We start from the raw sequence: 21,932 nt of genomic DNA on the forward strand, positions 1-21,932 counted from the left end.
CCAATGGACTTAGGTTCCCACGGCTTGCTCACGACACGTTGGCCATCAAGACACTGATGTCAAGGACAAACTCTTGTTTGTTTTAACATAGACTGAATTGAGATATAGCCTATAACATCTTGTTTTAAATAAAGGCTTGATAAAATGTGCCAATAAGAAGTAACATCCAATACCCCCACAATCCAATAACCCCTCTGCATTTGGCAACAAACTACAATATCCTTATTTCACCATCAGGTTTATTTAAAAAGATGAAATAACACTGATTACATAAATTACAGTCCACATTCGTGTAAATGGGATAACACAATAATGGACAGTCATATCATCCGTAAAAAAATATTAGGCCTATTATTATCATTTAGAGGCACTATAGGCTAATTCATTATTTTGGTCACAAGCCATAAGGATTTGTCAGCAATTTATATTTTCAATTCAAGGGAAATAAATAAAGCCTTTCAAACAAACTGGGGAAAATACATGAGGGTAGAACGTTGCATATACAAACTAATACCTTTTAAAGGCACAGTGTGATCAGAATGCAGATACCATCCATCCATGTGCATAGGCTACACAGTTGACTACTTACTCCTTGACAAAGCAAAATGGCAAGTACAATGTAAGCACTGAGCCAACATTAAAGGCTTCCCAGCAATCTTATGCTATAATGCCACTTGTTCAGATGAGGTCATGTCTAGATGGAGGAGTGGAACACTAGTGCCCCCAACTGTCTGCTATGGGGATGACATATCAGGAAATGTCAAGACAAGGCAGTTTAATATAAAGGATGGTCTTCTGAATTGCAGTCAGTAGTAGCCATTCCATTTTTGGGCATTTAGATTTTTATATGTGTGATAATATGATCACCATCAGGGAGGTTCTTTGGCAGTCAATGGTATTCAAGTATAATGTAAAAGTACACACAATCCATGAGCTAACAGAAAATGTCTACCAATACCAGCCAAGTTACATAAAAACAAAGGAATGGATTTAAAATGCTCCTATGTTTGAGACGGGCAGCTACTGTCTTTTGGCTTAGAGGTATGAAAGAGCACACTATAGAGCATACAGTATCTTAGGGCCTAGTTTTCGAAGGACAGCTCAGATGGCTTAACCCTACCACAACGATAACACTCAGTCATGTTACGATCGTCCTACATTCCTTTGAGAGAAAGGCATCGATTATATCAGTGGGCCTGGTGGTTGCAATGCCAAGGTCACAGAGTCAGTTTACAGCCAGAAAGACAGATAAAAGAAAGTGTGTCTGCCTTACTCTTTGGATGTGAGTCTGGAACAACTATAAATGATAACAATGCAACCGAGAAATGAAGGCCAATAGCATGGGGACAGTGGATGTCCGAGGACAGCAACCACCCCCTGTGCAAGTACAGGTAAGGAGGATGGTGCACCACTTTCACTATAGGATACATACTTAGCCCAACCTCACTTAAGCCTCATGCTGTATCTCTAGCATATTATCAACCATCTTAATGTCAACACGTACTTAGGAAGAAGGCCACAAGGTGTTTTTTGGTCATTTTTCTGTTTTTCTTTTTGGTGCCTGTTGTGATCTCTGGTGTATGGGAGGTAAATTAGTGTTAATAGTGAATTCCCTGACAGTCATGTTTTAGCACGGATGTTTCAACTACCAAATCAAATTTCCCATGTAAGAGAATGGAATATATTGACTTCACCTAAAAAAAATGAATGAACCAGGAATGGAGTTGCCTGGCACTTAATCCCACGTGGGTAAACGGATTTCGAAGTCTGAGCTGTTTGTTTTATTCAGTGGACAGGTCGAAATATGATTATTTAGTCTGGTTTCCTGAGTGATCCTCCGGTACACCTTGGGCTAACCACCGGCTTGCACCAGGGAAAATCTCACCGCCGCAGGGTACGGGCCACTGGTCACTCTGGCGACCACGTGTGGAAACCTGACCGTGGCGCTGGTGCTGCATCTCCATGGCAACAAGTCAGTTTCTCCACCCGGCAGCTGCAGACTAAATAGTGGGCAGGTCAATAGGTGCTGTCTGCTGGAACTACCCATGGAAAAGAGCGTGTTCATGTGTGTGTGTGTGTGTGCGTGGGTGTGTTTGTGTGTCTATATGTAAGAAATGTGATTTGTGGGTTGAAATAAAGATGTGTGTTTGTATGTATGTGTGTGTGTGTGTGTGTGTGTGTCTTTCTTTGGTTGCATGAGTCACACAAAGTCTACACAGTACCACGCCTGGGTGGGGCTGTTATTGCATGCTGTGCGAGGGGAGGAGAGGACAGAAGATGAACCAGAGGGGAGATGGGAGGAGGGGCTTTCCCACTCAGTTGGCCGGGCCCGGGTCAGCCAAGGGCATGGAGTGGAGCACCTCGTCCAGAAGCTGCAGCGCCCGGTGCAGGTGCACCTCCACCCAGCAGGGGGTGTGCTTGATGCTCTGCCGGGGGTAGTCTGGGCCCCAACCCTTCACGAAACTCAGCCGCAGGATACAGAGGCGCCGCAGGTCATCCACCCCAATACCTGCAGCTGCTGAGAGGCCTGGAGGAGGACAGGTATGGAGAGGCAGAGATAGAGAGAGAGAGAGAGAGATGGGTTGCTAAATTACATATGTGCTAAATTTGTGAGACTAGGTGGAGTTGCAATCAAGTCAATTGACATGAGCAAATAGTAAAAAAAAAAACTGTTTTCTGTTGTATCATATGCAACTGCACGTTGCATTAATTCACAGTAAATTACTAGACAGGTGGTTGTTTTCAATTACTAGAGAGGTAATTACTATTGATTAAAAGCGAGGTGGTTGCTATTGATTACCTTTGGCTGATAAATTAGAATGAATCATTATGTTATCGTGTTTATTTTAATGTTCATTAAACCGCTATCCACTGCAGCTGGTCAAAGACAGAGCTAAATTAGCAAACTAGGAGACGTGATTACCATAATTTCCCAACTATAAGCCGCGGCTTATACATAGATTTTGCTAAATGGAGGTTAACACACGGTGACAGTTAATATGGTATCAATATAGTTTTGTTTCTTTTAACTTGCATAGAACACTGCCCTGCGGCTTATATGCGAGACACATTACTGTATAGATGTGAAATTGGAGAGGTGCTGAGGAGGACTGGGCACTCACTGACAGCCGGAGCGATGCCCCCCACGCTGCCAGGACCCGGGATGCTGCCCGCCACAGCGGCGGCCTGGGCAGCGGCTGCTGCTTGAGCTGTGGCCGCCTGCTGCTGCATCTGCCTGTGGCACTGTCTCAGGTCAAACACCTGACCCAGGAGAGCACATCACACAGAGATAGAGCGAGAGAGAGAGAGGGAGAGAGAGAGAGAGAGAGAGAGAGAGAGAGAGAGAGGGAGAGAGGGAGAGAGAGAGAGAGAGAGAGAGGGAGAGAGGGAGAGAGAGAAGAGGGGGGGGTCGTTACTGAATCTGCCAGTTTTCATTTAAACACTGATAAAGAATCAGAAAACGGTCCAACACATCTGAAATTTCTCTCAACATTGGAGATAGTATCTACATCTATGGAACTTGGAGTGAAAAACATTAGAAGTACCTTCCTGTCTCTTTCTCTCCTCACAAATACTGTCCACAGTTTTTTCTGATTCCTACTGTCACCCTCTCCCTCCTTGTCTAAAAAGCAATTCAGTCTCACAACTTGAGTCGCACCTCCTTCACACCTCTACGGTCATATTCTGCAATATATTAATCTGACTCAATGACTTATTCATAGGCTTAAACTCTGTACTGCCTCAGCCTGTAGCTGATTAAAGCCTGTAAGGTTAGAAAGGTTACAAACACATTTTGTCCCTTAATAATGGCAACAGTGTTCGCTTAACTGCCAACCTGATCTGAATTTTTAATAGGAAACACAAAAAGATCATATAAAAATTACTAACACACCTAAAAACTGCACAGTGTGCATAGAAAAGATACTGTCTTTGTTTCAAAGTGTTCAATAGATGTGGTTGAGAATATTCAACTGAATTTCAGCGTCTTAATGATTGTCCTTGAACAACTCTGTGTGGAAGACTTAGATGCAAACACGCTAACAGCAGATAAGGATACTTTAAAAAAAAAAAAACATCCCGACAACATTTTCATGGGAGTGTGGAAGGTATGAGAGATATCACCTTAATGTAAGCCCCCGGGTATATCTTATGGACCCATCCCAACAACACTTTCATGGGAGACTGGAAGGTATGAGAGATATCACCTTAATGTAAGCCCCCGGGTATATCTTATGGACCCATTCCAACAACACTTTCATGGGGGTACGGAAGGTATGAGAGATATCACCTTAATGTAAGCCCCCGGGTATATCTTATGGACCCATCCCAACAACACTTTCATGGGAGACTGGAAGGTATGAGAGATATCACCTTAATGTAAGCCCCCGGGTATATCTTATGGACCCATTCCAACAACACTTACATGGGGGTACGGAAGGTATGAGAGATATCACCTTAATGTAAGCCCCCGGGTATATCTTATGGACCCATTCCAACAACACTTTCATGGGGGTACGGAAGGTATGAGAGATATCACCTTAATGTAAGCCCCCGGGTATATCTTATGGACCGCGTCGCCCGGGGCTCGGCCTGCCTCCCTGTCCAGGTAGTAGCTCTGCACAAAGACCGCATGGTCGCTCAGGCAACGCATCCACACATCGCCCTCCCCGCGACACTCCAACTGCACCCCTTTACCGATGTGTAGCCTGTGGAGGAGAGGGGGAGATTACTGAGCCATCACTGATCCATTACTGAGGGAACAGACGTGTTCCACATATACGCTACTCACAAAAAGTTAGGAATATCTGGCTTTTGGGTGAAATTGATGGAAAATGTAAAAGGGTCGAGCTACAGTGGTATTATATTATGAAAGTAGGGCATTTAAGTAGAAGCATGCAATGGTGATTTCCTCAACTCAAACAATTTATTGAAACAAAAGGCCAACAAAGTTCACCTGAAAGCCGGATATTCCTGACTTTTTGTGAGTGGTGTACTGTATCTCCAGCGCCATCAATAAGCACAATGCATACAAGATACAGTATATACACATTTTTCACTTATTTGATGATTCAATGACGTCTGCCACTTGACAAGGCCTGCGCTTAATTTCGCTGTATCTGTTACAGTGAGTGCGTTTACATGGACATTAATATTCCGATATTAACCTGGCTAAGACCATATTCAGAATAAGATACTCCCATGTAAACATAATTTTCCGATTGCCTTAACCGGAATGACAAATAAATATATTCTATTCTATTCTATTATAAACCCTATAAATGTGCATTTTTGCAATTTTCAACTTTCAGCTGATTATGTTTTTGTGTTTATATGTTGTTTTATGTTTTTAGATTTATTGCCTATCTTTGGTTTTCAGTTGTGTGGCTGAAATGTATGCGGATATGCTACTGTTGACTGTACTACGTAGGACAATAAAGATCCTTGAACTTCTGTGTACATCACCTGTACCTGGAATGAAAAGTCTACATAAACGTTTATGTACTGACTAAGACACTGACCATACTTTTTCTCATAACTTAACATCTAGCCTCATAATTAAGAAAATCCTTGAAAGTAAAAACTAGAAAATATATTTTTAAGAGTACGCGTAAGAAGCTTTATTTTACATTGCACACAGGATACAATGAAATTCCATTTGGCAGCATTCCCTATAGCAGCTACTGTATGATTAGTACATACTGTATAAACAAGAGACTAGAAAAGCTCCGTCTGTATTGTTCCTGTAACTAGGCTATGAAATGAGAGAATTCACCTGGTATTCGCCCTGTTTTTCTATCAAACCTGAAGCCATTCTGAAGCGTTCAAATCTTTTTATCCATGCGGGCCATGAGCTTAGTTCGATGGCATGATGGTGAATAGGCTACGTTGTCCATACTGCGAGCTTTTTGCTAGTCACTGGCTTGTTAGCTTTCACTGACTCTTATTCCACTTTCTCTAGCCACTTTGTGTAGCCTACTTCTTCCTTGGTTGTCATACATTTGAACCTAAACTATTCAGATCGCCACCACGTGGCCATACCATGCCATTACACTGCCAAGCGAAAAAACATAAACGCCTCCTGAATCAAGACGGTGTTACGGATCTCTCCCAAAACGTAATAGTCTCATCCTTGGGTCATTTCAGACCTTCCCTGAACATTTCATCAAAATCCATCCATCACTTTTTTAGTTATCTTGCTAACAAACAGACAAACAAACCCCGATGAAAACATAACCTCCTTGGCGGAGGTAATAAATCTGTATAAAATCAGTAGCTACAGTAGTTTAAAAAGCAGTACTCACCGAGCCCTCTCACTCGAATCAGTACGGTGAACATTACTCAACTGGCCCAAACAGAACCGGTCACCTCCAGATGGATCAACGTAGCCATCCACGGTCACCACAGGGCAGTTAGCTGGAACCTTAAACATCTCCCCTACCTGGATGTCCATCTCAAAGTATGAGATTGAGCACCAGAATTCTGGACCTGGGAAATAAGGAAGGCATTCATTTAAAAATGTGCGAGATTGACCTCAAATACATGTGTGTGTGTGTGTGTGTGTGTGTGTGTGTGTGTGTGTGTGTGTGTGTGTGTGTGTGTGTGTGTGTGTGTGTGTGTGTGTGTGGGTGTGCGTGTGTTTGTGAATCAGAGTAAAATACACACTCCGTCACCTGGATGATTGGACACGGGTTGAGGAAAAGAGGCGGGAGTGTGATGTTGAGACCCTGGAAGATGAATGATGAATGAAGACTAATGAAAGATAATTATGACCCATATGGAGGACGAAAGATTTGTATGACACAATGTAAATTGTGGTCAGGAGTAGCTTTCAGATACAAAGACACTGGGGATAACTATGTGCTAGATCTGAAACCTCACATACAGAAGTGATGGGTGGGCTGAGTGGGCTGCTGATGGGATGACTGCTGTTGGTGACTGCGCCCATTCTGTTGAGGTCCTACAGGTGTGTAGGAGGCCGTACTGGAGCCTGTCCAGGTAGCTGACAAAAATTGATGAATGAAATGTCTCATCAGGCATATCACAGGATAGAATACAGAAAAAAAAACTGTTAGCTATTAAAATCTGTTCAGTGTTATTGTTCTGAAACATTTGCGTAATGTATATTAAATAGTTTTGAGTTTGTGTGCATTTTCTGGGAAAGCAGTAGTTCTACTCCCAGACCGCAGCATGTCATGTTTTGGATTTTTCCATGCTCCAGCGCAGCGTTCCAGCACAATGTTAAATGTTCAGTAAATCAAAAGCAGGGTAGAAACACAACACACTCCGGGGCTGTGTGTCCCCTGTGAGAGCAGGGCTGGGAACCACTGCAGGCAGCCACGGAGCAAACAACCTGTCAGCAGCCATAGGATCAGAGGGACACTCACTGTGGAAGGAGCCCTGGGACTGGGAGTGTTTGGGGGTGCTGTAGTCGCTCTGACTGGTGGGGGTCTGCGGAGGGCCGTGGGTGGGGGTGGAGGGGGGAGGGGTGGAGGACAGACTCCGGGGGCGGGCGATCTGCAACAGGCCCTCATTATGGCCCCCCTGCATGGACAACATCGGGCCGGTTGCTACGGAAATAAGCAAGACAGACAATGGCATCAAACGGGGAGTTTCCGATGGCTGTTGGGTGAGTTTGGTGTCAACTGTAAAGAAAGGGATACAAGTTATGACTGAGTGTCGGTTCAAGGTGACAGCACCCACATTGAGCAGTTGGAAGGTTTTTGTCTGCTCCTGCGTGTAGCATACGGGGTGAGGTGGGGCTTTTTAAGGCAGGTTTTGGGAGGGGGGTGAGAGGGGTTCCCACCTGGAGGCGAACGGGGGATGTTGCCATAGTGGCTGACAGGAGTGGGATGAGAAGACTCTGGGTGGAGCTGAAGGGGGGGCAACGGCTGGCCGTAGTGATCCGTGGAGAGGTGATTGGACTGGGAGGGCATCCTAGAGGGAGGGACGTCCATCTGGATGCAGTCATGGCTGTACTCCTCTTTGATTAGTCTCCCTGGGGGGCCTGGGGTGATGGGGTAAGGTTAGGGGGGGAGTATTAACCAAAACACAGCATGAAAATCCAAACCTGAACCAGTGTGTTTTTTTCCTGTAAGTACACATTACTCTCAGCACCTTGTTTTGCTATCGTGCTGATAGACAAGTCCTGGCAAGTACTGATCTGACTGTGCTATTGGTGTTTTCAGCTTTGGCTTGTTATGCGTGCCAACCACAATAATCTTCACAATCATATTCACTCAATCACTATGGATTGGTGACTACTGAAATATAGTAATCATTGCAAATGGTATTTTAAATAAAACAACATATAATCCTAAAAAGCATATTTGGATGTGTTGAAATGTTTGATTTTTGTATCATATAGTAAACATAAAGTAAATTGTAATGCAATAGCTATATCGACTACACAACAAGAAGTGTGCCCTTACCAGTGTTGTGTATACTGAGTCCCACTTCAGTGTTAAGGAGTTGGATTGCAATGAAACAGTGACAAAGGGAAATGTTAGTTCGGCTCTGAATCACACAACATACTAATTACTGCTGGAAAGGCAACACCTAACTTCAAAGTCACAAAACAGTCTGGTTTAAACCAGTGTCACACAGCATAACACAGTTGGGTTCTATTTGTCAAGACAGTCTGTTTATGACTGCATGGTGAGAGTGCTTGTTGTCTGTGCATAGCACAAAAAGACACATACCTATGCCTGGTGACACAACCCTCTCATAATGGTAAGGATTCACACAGACATTGTCATATTTGAGGTCGAAGGCGTACTGACAGAACTTGACATGCTTGAGTTCGTTCTTATGGAGGTCTGGCCAACGCCACAGCCGAGCGTAGATCACATGGGGGAAGCCTTTCCGCCCAGCAACCTGCAAAGAACAACAATACAGAAATAGAGGGAAATGGTATTGGATAGGAGGAAATAGAAGGTTGAATATGAAAAATGGTGTTTGTGAAAGCAGCGTAGGCCTGCTGCTGAGTAAGAGAGCGATAAAGAGAGAGAGTTTGAATGTGTGTATGTGTGCACCCTTGTGCGTAGGCCTACACATGTTTCTGGCTGTTGAGGGAGTGGACTGTTGATCATGGGAAATGAACCAGGAAACGATGACTTGTTTCGCCGACCATTTCAATGAGACATACCTATGCACAGAGGCATGCTCGCGAGCAGATCACTAAAAACCAATGACGTCAGACATGAGTAAATAATTCATGGAGGAGGTTCATTTAGCCTTGGGAAAATCTGGGGGACAGGAAGTTACATGGCCCCAGAGCTATCTGCTCTCTCAGACGCAGTACATCGCTCACAACACGGGCAAACAGAATCAGACTGAGTCACACTTTGTCTCTGATTCAGGCCGACATGTTGGTATCAGCAACATCTCGTGACAAATGATAGACGACCATCTGTTTGAGAAGATGGAAAATAGTGAGAATGACAGGGTAAGACAGGGAGGAAAGAAAATGGAAAGGTGGGAGAAAGGAGAGATAAGAGAGACAGAGACAGGGAGAGAGAGAGAAGCAGACAGAGAGACAGACAAGATTGAAAGACTTGATCAGTGCGATTCCTCCCTGAGAACTTCCTTACTTCTCCACTGAGACAGCTAGTACACTTTCGGTACAGTATTATTGTAGCTAATATTCCAACAACTTCAAATATCCCCACCCAAGTGCTAACCTTCCAAAGAGAGTCAGACCTGGACATGCGCCAACCCCATTACGTTTAAGTTACTGACACACAGGGTACACACTGTTAAACATAAACGCACAACTAGTGGCATACACATTCCAGAAAACCGGCGGACATACTGTACATACAGAAACTTATATTTCTGGCAAACTTAAACAAGCTCACGTCTACTGTCTCCCACAGGATTTTATAGGGGATAACACACCACATTTATGACAAAATGCTCAATGTCTACTTTCTGTTTGAACTCTGAAAACCCTGTCCCACAGCACACGTGAGTGTATTCAATCAAGTAGTCAAATTCAAAGGCAAATTCTAAATGTACACACACACACAGACACACACACTGGACATACACACATACACACTCAGAGACAGACAGGCTTAACTTAACCCTGCCCCTTTCCTGTGTCTCAGACAAAACAACCCTCACTACCCCTCCACCCTCCTCTCTCTGTCTCTCTCTCTCTCCCTCTCTCTCACTCTGTCTCTCTTGCGCTCTACTGGGGGAGGGGCAGAGAACTTACTCTCTCTCATTCTCTTCCATTCCTTTGAGAGTCTCGTCTATGAGACCTACTGTAATTAAATCAACATGATTTCTCTCTGGCTTATTAATGGGCTCACAACAATACTCTTGCATGGAAACCACTTGTTTTGGAAAAAAATAACTAAATAAAGATCACAGTGAACATTAACAGTGAAAAAGTAATTACTGCAGCTGTAACTTTGGAGGCAAAGAGCTTTGGGATTTATGTGGCTGTAACAATGTTGCTTTCTTCTGTCTCTATGCTATGAAATATACATTCATTTCACACACATTTCAACACAGTACAACAAGACGAAGACTTTCTGCCACGCCAGCCATGTGAACTCCTTCTAATCTGAGGAAACTGGTCCATGAAGAAGAAGAATTCTGTGAAACCTGTGTCTCGTCATCACCGAGGAGTATTGAACATCACTCCACCTTCCCCTTAAGTGGCCTCTGCACATTTTAATATGTATGCTTAAAAGGCACCAAGTCCCCCAGCAAATAACAGAGCTCTATAGACACACTCTCGTATTATTACAGATAATGGTGGCACTGCTGTATGAACTTCAAACATTTTACACATAATCATCCAAGAGAGGACATGTGTCTCAAATACAGTAACACTTGTCAGTTGACATACTGCCAGAATAAGTGTTCCTACTGCCTAGACACCTATGGCCTTGCCTATGGCCTATGCATGACAAATTTCCCTTGGGACATAATAAAGTCATTTTAATCTTAGGCACTTATGCTTCAGCAATGCAGTATATTCAATTCAGCGGCATTACATTACCACCTGTGAATGCAGCCCCTGCGTTTGTATGAAACCAGCTGAGCTTCAGGAGCGGGCAGTACCTTACCTGGAGTCTTCCATCCAGCGTCCTCTGGATTGTGACACACTTGCTGGGGTGGACACCATTGGTGGTGATGGCAGTGATGAGGGAGTCTAGCTCATCTTTTTTCTCTTTCAGTTTCTTCACCAAGCTCTCAATGGCTCGTTTGGCAAAGCCTTCGTTTTCCCCCCCTTGGCGATGGCACATCAAGCTATGTACGATGCTCAGACATGCATCATTACTATTGGGGGCATTCACAGACATTGTCCTGTGTGAGATTTCAGAGACAAGGAGAGAGAAATTTGTATGAGACAGTGAGGATTATCCAATAAATATAATCACTACAACTTATCAACGGATGATACATTTATGAAATACAAGACTAATAGTCTCATTGACATTTCAGCAATTCTGCTTCATGGACTAACATGAAACAAGTTCATGGGAGCTGAGAAATACGTTCAAATATGGGAGTAAAACAAACCCAGGACATAGCAGAAACAAGATCTAATTCTATGGCTAGCCTATAAGTTTAAAGTATGAACACTCAAAGTTAGGCTAACTCTGATCTTTATGCCTCTACCATTTCATTCTCCAGACTGAATGCCTATGTCTAGCCACATTAGTTGAGGACATCAGTTTCGCCACGCTTAGACTGAGATGGGATGAGACTGTCTCGCTCTGTCTGCATAACCAATTTCAGGAAGCGTGTAGCCTAATCAGATGAGTTTGAAATAGTGGCTATAGCCTACTACTATGCCTAGGTGTATATAGCTTGCCTGTCAACGGACTCACAACAAAATAGATTGAGCAGGCTATAACGCACAGTCTACTTACAAATCGGGGAAACTTGTAGCATACAAGTGAGACGAAATTGTAGCGGAGTTTCAAAGTTCCGTTCTTCTATTAATAGCCCCCAGTCCACCGCTCTTATCAGTGTATCACCACCCGTTCTGTCTCTTGTCGCGCGTATCCAGACGCTATGAGCGCCTATGCTCGCGTTGGCTACAATAACAAAAGCGAGGTAGTCAGCACTGGAGTTTCTCGCTGCAAAGACCAATCACCGCAGCCGTCTACACTCTGCCAACAATGACGCAGCCATTGGGCCGATGTCTGTCTGGGTGCACTGAGATTGACACTTTGGCTAGGTTGCCGTAGTTTTTTTCAATTTTTTTTTGGTGGCGCCGTTTAGATTACTCCACCTCCCTACTTATTACCCCCCCCCCCCACACACACACACACACACACGCACACACACACACACACACACACACACACACACACACACACACGTACACCACCACCCCACCCCAAAAACCGGTGGAATCTATCCTTACTGCGCTAACGAGTCGACCATGCAGGCTACAAAGTTGTTAAACTCACTCGCTTAGCTTACATTTAATTCTGGTCAAGGTTTTGGCCAATGTAGATAGGTAGGCAAATGATCATGACCCTGGGTAGGCTACAACTCGTGGAACCATTGAAATAGCAGAGCATACTTCAAGTCATTCCTAGCTTCAAATTAGGCTGTTATGAATCATCAGACCTCGTTTATTGAGTAGATATCTTTACACAAAATTGAAGCCTCAACCTAGGTTATGCTAACCCATGCTACCCTGCAATATCAGTAGGCCTGCCTTTTTCATTATCAGTGTGTTCAATGATAATGCAGAATAGTCGTAACAAAAAATTGGTAACGCAGAAATATTAGCCTGTGATACTTCATTAACTTCATTAACTGGCCAATCAACATGTACTAATGACTTTAAGTATCGCGAGATGTTGTGCCATGTGATTGTTGCAGCTGTGTACGCCATTTTGTTCAGTGTTCAGTGGAAGCGATTCGTCTGGTGATTTTCTTTGGTGAAGTTAGCTAGGCAAGTGGTTATTTTACGTCTGGGTAAGTACTCCTAAAGGGAATACTGAAACTAATGTTAACTCAGGTTTGAACAGTGCAACGTTACTAGACATATTTAAGGTATTCGTGTAAATAATTTCTGTGATTTGGATTAGCGGTAGGCCTACAACTCAAGGCATGTAAGCTAGCAACTTCATTCATTCAAGCTCATATAACGTTAGCTTGATATGTTGATGCAAATTGACGTTACTGGTTAACGTTAGTCCATGAAAAGGATAGATTTGCGTTTTAAGGTTTTCCAAATCGCATGCCGTGTAGATTTATGAACGTAACGTTGTTCATTATTTATTTTGCTCAGTCAAAATTACATTCATTTTCAACAGACCGCTGGTTAATCCGTGTGAGCTTGTTGGTTGCATAATTGGTTACACAATGCTTAATTTTGGCTGTTTAATTTGAACGTTAGCATTTATTTGTGACTGGGAGCGCTTTGTAAGAGATCCTCATACAACTAAATTATCTTGCGGTGGAGAGGAAGGGGGATGCGACCGGTTGATGTACAAATATTAAAAATGTGGCTTTTGGCTTCTGATACGCTCAAGATATCGGCTGAAATTAAACTGAAACGTGCTTTGTTCGTTAGCATCAGCAAATTCTGTCTAATGCTAACATAGTAATGTTACGTGAAGCTAGCTGGTGTTAACCAATGTTAACTTTAATCAACATTGAATTTCCCCTTAATGACTTGAAGTGTGACCTGAGCTTGTGCGTTTGTGTTTTCCGTAGGTGGAGGGTAACTACTTCAAGTGGAAAAATGAGCTCTCAAGCAGCAGCGAAAGTTGTGGTGAAAAGCACGACCAAAGTGTCTCTGAACGACCGGTGAGATACATCCCACTTTCTGACCGAGGACATTAAACATTAACGTTAGAGGTTGCCAAGTGCATCAGTGCGTTTCCCTCTCAAGATGGGGACTGCTGAAAACCAAGAAAGAAAAATAGCATGGGCCCCCTCCAGAAATTCTAGTGTGACTTGAACATGCAAAGGGTGAAATAACAGATGGGCCATAAGTTGGCTACAGTGTGTTGATGGGAGTCTGATTGTCAACACCAGGTGCAACCTAGTGCATTGTGCAACTCCAAATGGGAGGTGGCAAGCCATATGTTTCACCTGCTTCTGGAGGGGTGGGGTATATCTTCCTGTCTGTGCTAGTGTGCTTTGTATCACCTATCTCCCCATTCCTTTCTTTCTGATGTGGAGCCAACCACCTAGTCCAAGCCCAGACAAGCCTAGTGTTGGACCTGATTTTGCAGAATCCTAGCACAGGCTGTGATGAGGGACTGTAGTCTGGGCTGTAAGTGGCTGGGTATGGTCTTCACATCTGCTGTCCAGGGCTGCCACTTCTGTTCTTGGATGGAAGTTCAGCAGCCTATAAGAGGCACCCTCACTTCCCAGCTTTTCCATTTTTCTCATAGTTTAGTAGTTCTTTGACCATTGGTCATCCTGTGTCTAGTCATATTTTTGTGCTGTACTTTACTTTATTAGACCCTTTGGGTGGGAAAAAAACATTCCTGCAAAAGTGGTCCTTATTTAAAATGCCTTACACCCCCACCTCCTTTGCACCCAATCTCCCCCCTTCTCTCTGGCTTGTTCTTCTACCAAAGCTTCACTAATATGCTGAAGAACAAGCAGCCTCCTGCAGTTAATGTGAGGGCTACTATGCAGCAGCAACATGCATCAACTGCTCGGAACCGAAGGCTTGCCCAGCAGATGGAGAATCGCCCGTCAGTCCAGGCTGCCCTGCAGAACAAACAGTCTAAGGTATGAAGGCTTTGCTAGTCTCATGCATCTCTTTGCTATGGAATCCCTTGTTAATGTAACCAGTGGAGCAGAAAAGAAACAGTTTTTAGAGATGCTAAAAGAAGGGGAGGGGGGCACATACACACAAGACATTTTGTTGCGTGTTCTGCTGCCTTGGTTCCCTCTAAAACATGGGTATAGAATTCTAACTTTCAAACAAAGTGTCAATGTTCCCCGTTAACCCCTTGCAGACTCTAAAACAACGGCTAGGTGTCCAGGCACGACTGGGTCGCCAGATGGTCACCGGAGCCCGAGGAGGAATGGGCACGAGGGGCTTCGCAGTGACTGGATTCCGAGGGGTGATCCGCGGTGGTGGCCGTGGAAGAGGCACTTTCTTCAGGGGAGCCATGCCTCTCAGAGGTGAGTGTGCAGTGCATAATGGAACCCATGACCTGTATAGTCAGAGTGGAGTCTTTGCCTCAAGGATGTGGGGTGTGGCCTCACTTTATGGGTCCTTTCAACTCCATAAACAAGCATGCGTTCCTATGGCATTTCTAGTGGCACAGAAAACAACATTGAGCTAATGGAAACTGGGGGGGACCAAAAAAGCCAACAGTCTGGGTTGGTTTGTAACGTTTCAACCGAATACCCTTTAGGAACGGATTGAAAGGGTCTATAGTTGTTGTTTTTCTTTTGATTGGTCTTGTCTTCAGTGGTTGATTCTTAGGAAATTGTTTTGAAATAATCCATGCTGACTAAACAACAAAACAAAATAACTGGTAAGCACAAGTTACAAATGGCGCATAGGAGTGTTTTTTGTTTGTGGAATGGCTACTTTTCATGTTCCTGTTTTAATATTGTACCGCTATTCTTACTCCAGTACATTTTCGAGCCACTAATCTATTCTTTACTCCGCTACATTTTCAACTGCCTTTCGTTACAAGTTTATTATCCAAGGAGAACGTACACTGCCGGTCAAAAGTTTGAGATCACTTAGAAATTTCCTTTCCACTCCATTAGACAGAATACCAGCAGAGATCAGTTGTATCAGTTAGCCTTTTAAAATGACCAGATTAGTAAGTAGACTGTGCCTTTGGAACATCGGATGAATGGTTGCTGATAACGAGCAGTGTAGGTATTGCATTAGATGAAGAGAAAATCAGCAGTCATACCCTTTTTCACCTATATTCATTTCTGGCGAGCATTGTTCAACAATCACATTGGACAATGAAAGTAGGCCTACAACTTAATTCACAAGAAAAGCAAATGCACTGAAAACCGAGTCCGAGTGGACATGCCTATGCTATATGTCAGGGTTTCTCAAACTTCTTTGCTCTGGGGCCCTGTGATGTTAGGGCTTGGTGTTCCAAGGCCCTGCATAGGCGTCTGCACACCCTCTGAACACCCGCCCATGCCCCCAACTTCCACCGCCCGCCACCATGTACGCCTTTAGATAGCAGGCTTGTGAACAATTCTGAATTTTAGAATTCAAGTCATGAATTGGAATCGAATTGGCCCCACCCCACAGGAAGTTGAATTTTAACTTGAATTGGAATGACAGGAAGTGGAATTCAATTCATGGCAATGTAATTCCACAGTCACATAACAGGAAGAATGTGTTGAATCTGCATTCAGTTTTGGGAAGGTTACTGAAATGTAATTGATTACTGTTTTCAATAAATTGTGTGTTTGCTGCGATCATATCTGACATTTTGTGAAACTTAATTGTTAACCTTAAATTATGTATATGAATTTCTTTGAATTTCAATTCTTCTTTAATTCAAATTTGAATTGTAATTCTACATCCTGTTTTTGACCTCAATTCAATTAAATTCAAACCCAAGAATTGAATTGGAATTTAGGAGTCATTCTCAATTCAATTCTGAATTTTGCAAAAGCCTGATAGATAGATAGATAGATAGATAGATACTTTATCATTAGTCCTATTATAAGGCTATTATTATTAGCAGTAGTATAGGCCTACGTATAACATTTCAATCTATTGCTATTTTGGGTCCTGAAATGGCATAGCATCTGCCATTATCATAAACAGGGGTCTGAATACAACTTCTGTTATGAAAAATACATTATTTTGAAGTGGGGGAAATGGGGAGGTATGAAAAAAGGCAGAAATTTGATGTGATTTCAAAAAGGGATTTCTCGTGATTACCGCTAATTATGCAGATACGTTCTATATGCCATTGGAATCAGTGGGATCTCCTGTTTATTTTGATATGCAGTTTGCCATAGGGCAGTTCCGAAATCATGAGATATTTCACAGAGAAGAATCTGTATGACGCAGGACTGAATGTGACATTTTATTTTTGTATGTAGTTGTAACTTTCAACGCTAATTATCTCGCGAACCGTTCGTCGTAGAAACTAGTGGCTAGCGTCATTAGAAAGGTCAGGTTATGCCGGTTTCATATGATATGCCTGTTATTTCTGTGCGAAAATCTCTCGCAGCAATATGACCGAGAAGAACCGGTGCGGCCGCGGCCGCATAGTGCGTCTTGAAGGCGGCAGAGAGGGTTGGCCGGCGGCCCGATGGTAATCTTCTCGCGGCCCGGTACCGGTCCGCGGCCCATAGTTTGAGAAACACTGCTATATGTAGTCTATATGGCTATATGGTCTACCCATGATGTAGCCATTGTGTTTAAGTTACATTCTCTGTATGGTGAAGTTGTTATCCGACTTCTAGTAATGCAAAGCAGAAGAATCAGCTGGCAATGCATTGGAAGTGACTACTTTTCAATCCATAGGCTCTTAGATTATTCTGTTTGACAAGATATACTTTTATCTAAGTATATTAGATAAAATATGTGCTTTAATTGAACTAGTAAAACATTGTTGCCTATATATTAACCTTCAGAGGTGGAGAAAAGCAAGCAGGCATAATGGTTACTTTGTGGAAGTCCATCAGTGGCAGTGTCCTTGTCCTTGTCCTTTGTGTGATAACTCGAGTCCATTGTTTGCTTAAAACTTAAAACAAAATGGTAAGGAACAAGTTCAATGAAAAGTCTTGTGTATGCTGTTTGTGTCTTGAATTTGTGTCATTATTTTTTTAATTATTATTATTCCGTTTGTTATGGTTTGTTATGAATGCACTGATGTATTTCCCCCGTCAGGCGTGATGCGTGGCCGAGGAGGACCTGGTCGACTGGCAGTGAGGCGGGGCCTCAGGCAGAGAGGAGGCCAGATGGGCCGAGCAGGACTGCTGGTCAGTAGAGGAGCCCGTGCTGGATTCGGAGGAAGAGGTGGGTGCACCTGTGTTGAATTGAATATATGCACATGCGAGCAGTTTTGATTTGAGTGTTCTAATGTTTTGAGTTTATAACTTTTGTGAACACCCTGAAAGCCTGAGAGGCTCCTTTAGTTTAGTCCACTGTTTGGCTGTGTCTCAAACCAGGTACTTCCGTCGGTACACTGCTCATGTGCACTGAGCGCTCACCTGCGTTGTGACCACTTTTGGTTGGTTTTGTCCCAATATCTGCGCTATACACTTTAAACTAAGTATTTGAAATGTGCAAGTAGGTGATTTTGACACAGCCTTTGTTTTGCACCAGAATGTAATACTCTTCCCTCATCAGATTTGGCACTTTCTGACATTTGTGTAAAACCGGATGTTAAATGTTTGGCCCGTATGTCTGAATAACATAACGGGACATTTGGAACCCTGAACTTAGCCGGCTCTTACACTACCCCCCTCCTAGTATTCCCTCCAGACATTGTTAATGAGCTGTGTCTGAACGAAGCGAAGAACATGCGGTTAAAATTCAAACCAGTGGGGTATACTACGAATCTCGCTGAACATAACCAGGCTTCCTTTGGATAACCTGGATCGACAAATACGAAAGTCGCAATCAGAGTTGAGTGATATCACGAAAAGAGATTACTTCCGCATTTGAGCAGCAGTGTATGGTGGTCATTTTTAGTGTCTGACCTATAACATAAAAAATGTATGGTCATCAGATATTGTATGGTATACACGTCCATAGTAGTGATATATCTGCATGCGTAACATAGTTCAAAGCGCCTCAGAGTTTCAAAATGTTTGAAGAGGCGTAGCTGCACCTGTTAGATATATGACGGAATCTCACACGTGATCAACATGTGGTACATGTGGATAAGATAATTGATTGGTCAGTAGGCTTGGTCTCAGGGCGGTAGTTTTTCATGATTTGCGCTATAACTTAGCACATAACCTACTCCCGACCAGGTTTGGTTTGCAGCATAAGACACCATAGTGATACAGCGACGGTAAAACAGATTCACTTTCGTTAGACTGCATACCCTAGCTTTGAGTGCAACATGCCTCGCTAACCCACTAATTGAGGTTCGCAGTACACCCCACAGGTGTTTGAATTTCCACTTTAAATTTTTCGGCAGGTCGAGGAGTGGGTCTCCGTGGACGCGGTGCGTTTGCCAATCGGGGTGGAGCACGCGGCACATTCCCCAATCGAGGAGGAGGACGTGGCGGCTTCGCCAACCGAGGAGGACGCGGCGGATTTGCAAACCGGGGAGGAGGCCGGGGCGGGTTCGGCAACCGCGGTGGAGCCCGCGGTGCTTTCGCCGGTCGGGGTGCCGCGCGTGGTCGTGGACGGGGTCGAGGTCGAGGTCGGGGTGCTGGCCAGTCCGATCTGACCCGAGAGCAGCTGGACAACCAGCTGGACGACTACATGTCCAAAACCAAAGGCCACCTGGATGCAGAGCTGGATGCCTACATGGCCCAGGCCGAGGACATGGAGTGAAAGTGTGTGTGTGTGTGTGTGTGTAACTGACTGACCTGCTGGAGGGAGTCCAGAGATGGGTCTTTTCTGTCGGATTATGCAAACCCCTCCTTGCTACCACTCCCCACCACCCTGCCCAACTTCATTGATATTTCACTGCACAGCTGGAACAGTTAGTAGTCTCCGCATTCTCACTCATTTCATGTCTTCATGAGCACAAGACCAAATGACGACCGGTCAAGATGCTATGCTTGTGTTCTCCTCAAATTTACAAAAAAACATTTGTTTTTAAGTGTTTGTGCAAAGCATAATGCCTCCAATCAACTTGGGTGTCTTGACTTAAGTGAAGGGATTTCTTTCCTTGTACTAAAAGAAATGTGTATGTGCACTTTCCATTTGGCTTGTATGACTGTGATGTCTTTAAGGACTACTCAAACTCCAGCATTAACAAAGTGGTTTATGTTTTATGGTTACTTTTTTACCACCTGTAAATTCACACAATTGTTCTTTTTGCCTTTCTGTCTTGTTCGGGGAAAGTATCAGACTTGAACCACCAAAAGTCTTTTGAATCTACCTCCAACACCATTATGTACTTTCAGAATGTCTTGGTGTAAGTTTCAAGGCATGTGGCTTGGGACACTAAAAAAAATATCGGGTCTTGTCTAGTGACTTGATACGACAATGGGGTCGCAGTAAATAATGGTGCAAAATTGTTAATGGAAGTACTGACATTTCCAGTGCCTGCTGGTTTGAGTTACTGGTCAAAATTCTCAATTATTTATGTTAAAGTGAAATCCAGGCTTGTAAAGCAAGCAAAAAAAAAAAAATAGAGGGGGGTGGGACTGTTTGAGAAGTGTTTTGAAGATATAGGTCAATGTGTTCTGTTCTGTTTGCGATATCTGATGACCTCTTCTCCACTGTTTTTATTAAACTCAAGACTTTTTCAGAATTTAATGGAACCTTGAGCTGTTTTATTCTCTGTTTTAAGTCTACGTAAAGCTTTTCTAACAAACTGGAAGAGTTCATGTGATCTATTAATGCCACAAGCCAGGAGAAGGTTAAGCTGTAAAAAAAAAAGTTGTGGTAGTTGTAACCTGTCAATCGTTTGTTTCCACCAGTTTCAAATAAGCAGTTGGCAAAGCATCCACCAGATGGCACTAGCTACCTTTTCAGTTGTGTCTAGTTGTTCATTTACATTAAATCATTTAGACACACTATCCGAAGTGACTGGCATGCAACCCCTGGCAAAAAAAATTTTGTGTTTAAGATTTTTTTTTTTTTTTTGGTTCACCTAGAGAAAATGAATATGGAATCATACAATCCCAAGGAAAAAATACACGATCACAAACTGAATTCTGAGGCATAGACTTCAATGTTGACTAGTAGTCTTCATCAGTCATGTTTCAGCTTCATCAAACAGCAGATGTGGTCAGCTGTACAGAATAGTGCCTTTTCTTCCGTTTGCCCCATACATTTCTTTTTGCCAGCCATGTCATTCACTTGATGTTTTTCCTGAAAAGTTTTAATACTATTTGCTCTATTGCTAGATGCATTAAAATGACTTCCATATCTCCCAAATTTCTATCAATTGATGCAATGACCAGTCAAACATTTTAATGTAGAATTGTGCATTCATTGTAGAGGTATGATTGCCAACTGCCCTTTTGCTGACGTGCAACCCCATATCAGTGACCGAGGAGACTGTCTGTTTTCTTCAGCCAGTCATATTAATTTACATTTGGTTACAGTGGGCTAAAGAGAAGCACTTCTGGATTGTCGATGATTGGATGACTGATGTTCAAGAATGAATCGCAAATGTGCATTGGGCAAGGAGATGCTGGAACTTTTGTTTAGTGCTATTCCAATGAAAAATACCAAGATGACTCCCTGACTAGTTCCAGTTGCTGATATGGGATTGCATGTCTGATACAGACCAGGGGAGATGGTCATCATGAAGTCATTTTCCATGATGCTTTATCTTGCCATAGAGTAAAGAATGTAAAACCATTTTTCAGGGAAGACATATCAAGTCAATGGCTTGGCCAGCAAACAGACTGGATCTCAATCCTATTGAAAATTGATGGTGGAAACTGAAGAGAATGGTGCATGACAAGGCTCCATCCTGCAAAGCGCATCTGTCAAATGCCATTCTACAAAGTTGAAATCTGATTGGTTACGATGATCTACATTAGTGAAGTGTATTACTCGGATAAATCAAGCTGTGAAAATAATGCCAGAGAAGGTGCAAAAAAGTACTACATTGTTGACAATTTATTTGAGCTAGGTGTCACTACGGCAGTAAACGGTTCATCTGTTACAGAAAAAAAAATTGTGGCACATCTGTTAGTCTTTTTCTTTTTTAAGAGAAAAAATGACAACAGCTGAAGATCTTCCAAGAGTGGTGATTGCAAGAGTTATGTCAATTCCGTTTTCAAGGGAGTACATTGTCCCTGGAGACATAGGGTTAAATCCCTTGCTCAAGGGCACAATGAAG

General features: G+C 43.2%; 2 protein-coding genes across 3 annotated transcripts; one reads left to right on the forward strand and one right to left on the reverse strand.

Moving 5' to 3' along the window:
* Positions 1-213: 213 nt before the first annotated feature.
* Positions 214-12,119, reverse strand: smad10b (SMAD family member 10b). Its single transcript, XM_062538440.1, has 12 exons — positions 11,892-12,119; positions 11,082-11,322; positions 8,700-8,874; positions 8,430-8,453; positions 7,805-8,005; positions 7,386-7,568; positions 6,884-7,000; positions 6,672-6,725; positions 6,303-6,486; positions 4,538-4,706; positions 3,123-3,261; positions 214-2,527 (listed from the first exon to the last, which is right to left on the reverse strand). Exons 2-12 carry the CDS (start codon positions 11,316-11,318, stop codon positions 2,316-2,318), a joined length of 1,695 nt encoding a protein of 564 aa, XP_062394424.1. The 5' UTR covers positions 11,319-11,322; positions 11,892-12,119; the 3' UTR covers positions 214-2,315.
* Positions 12,120-12,846: 727 nt separating this feature from the next.
* chtopb (chromatin target of PRMT1b) lies at positions 12,847-20,401 on the forward strand. 2 transcript variants are annotated; one of them, XM_062538441.1, is made up of 6 exons: positions 12,847-12,954; positions 13,699-13,791; positions 14,574-14,730; positions 14,961-15,129; positions 17,837-17,965; positions 19,098-20,401. In XM_062538441.1, exons 2-6 carry the CDS (start codon positions 13,727-13,729, stop codon positions 19,457-19,459), a joined length of 882 nt encoding a protein of 293 aa, XP_062394425.1. In that variant the 5' UTR covers positions 12,847-12,954; positions 13,699-13,726; the 3' UTR covers positions 19,460-20,401. The 2 variants fall into 2 exon arrangements, with proteins under 2 accessions (XP_062394425.1, XP_062394427.1); XM_062538443.1 differs by having other exon boundaries at positions 12,911-12,931.
* Positions 20,402-21,932: the final 1,531 nt, after the last annotated feature.

Source organism: Sardina pilchardus, chromosome 6 (genome assembly GCF_963854185.1).
Source record: "Sardina pilchardus chromosome 6, fSarPil1.1, whole genome shotgun sequence".
NCBI classification, from domain to species: Eukaryota; Metazoa; Chordata; class Actinopteri; order Clupeiformes; family Clupeidae; genus Sardina; species Sardina pilchardus.